Raw genomic sequence first — 1,403 nt, 5'->3', positions numbered from 1 at the left:
TATATATATATATATATATATATATATATATATATATAATATATATATTGTTGTGCGTGTGCGTATGTGTGTACGTATATATATATATATATATATATATATATTGTCTATGTAAAAAAATTACATACCTTCGTCGGGTACATCTGTAGGCCGCTTGATTCGCTGTATCTGCTGTAAACTCTTGAGATCCGGTGACAACCCGCCGTGACAGCAGAAGATCTTATTCGCCACCACAGCTGCGAAAGGCATGGCATTAAACGTATCCGTAAACGTTTTCCACATCTTGATACTATACCGCCGCTTACACTCATCGTAGAAGCCGTACACGCGATTGATGGACGCACACTCGTGATTACCTGTGTGAAAAGGAATTGCAATTCATGGGTGCGTACTGTTAAAACAAGGCCTACTATAGATATACAGGCCGGCAAAAGGTATGCAATAAAACGCACAGGCCATTTTGGTTGCTCTACAGGGATTGTCAGGCATGAATGCGGCGCCTAACGGATTTAATAGTAGGCAATATGTACAATAGAAACCATACTACGAATACGAGATTGATGCACAAGCAGTCGATATTAGCTCTTGCACGCATACACATTACACGAATAGTCATTCACGCAGTCAACGGTAGTGTGTTTTCAATGCACCACTCATTCAGTTTGAAACCAGTACATGATACAAACTTATTAGTGAAATTTTAAATTATTTTTGTGTACATGGAGTACACTTGCTGATACATACACATCGTATATATATACGAATGTTTGTATGTGTGTGTGTATAAGCATATATTTTATTGCAGGATATGACAATCTCTCAGTAAACTGTATGCATATAAGGTGATCAGAAAACTACACTATTAATCGCGAGGGTATGCTGCATAGTATTGAGCACAATGGCATGAAAAATGTCTCTGCCCCAAGAATGTGACAGGCTTAGCTGTGTCGTCGATAGTAGTTGTCAGATAAGTCAAATACGACCTGAAGATGCAAATACAGGCCGGCTTTATTCGAGCACACTGTAGAGGAACTAACCTGGCATGCGTGTATACTCGCATATTTGTATATATGCATATGGTGGATATAAAAAGTAGGGACGTGCACAATCGGAGCTCACCTCTCAACATGAAGAAACTTTCGGGATACTTGATTTTATACGCCAACATCAAAACCACGGACTCAATCGACTGCCGCCCTCTGTCCACATAGTCGCCCAGAAACAAGTAGTTTGCGAACGGTGGAAACCCGGCATAATCAAACAGCCTGAGTAGATCGTAGAACTGTCCGTGAATGTCACCTGTAGAATATGCGAATTGTTACACAGCGAAAGTATGCAATGTATATGAGTCTAATATTACTCCCACCTATTATGTACTTGAATATGTAGATATATATATATAC

The 1,403-nt window shown here is 39.3% G+C and overlaps 1 protein-coding gene across 1 annotated transcript in view; it reads right to left on the bottom strand.

Annotated features, from left to right (window-relative positions):
- The window catches only part of SARC_09665 (serine/threonine-protein phosphatase PP1-alpha catalytic subunit), a gene marked incomplete at its 5' end in the record, with an annotated part of 4,240 nt that extends 2,940 nt beyond the window's left edge, over positions 1–1,300 (bottom strand). Inside the window, 2 exons of the mRNA XM_014296311.1 lie at positions 129–356; positions 1,120–1,300. Of these exons, the coding sequence (XP_014151786.1) occupies positions 129–356; positions 1,120–1,300 (409 nt within the window). The remainder of the gene's footprint in view (positions 1–128; positions 357–1,119) is intronic.
- Positions 1,301–1,403: the final 103 nt, after the last annotated feature.

This window comes from Sphaeroforma arctica (genome assembly GCF_001186125.1).
Source record: "Sphaeroforma arctica JP610 unplaced genomic scaffold supercont1.1013, whole genome shotgun sequence".
NCBI lineage: Eukaryota > Ichthyosporea > Ichthyophonida > Sphaeroforma > Sphaeroforma arctica.
This window is presented reverse-complemented; position numbering and strand designations above follow the sequence as displayed.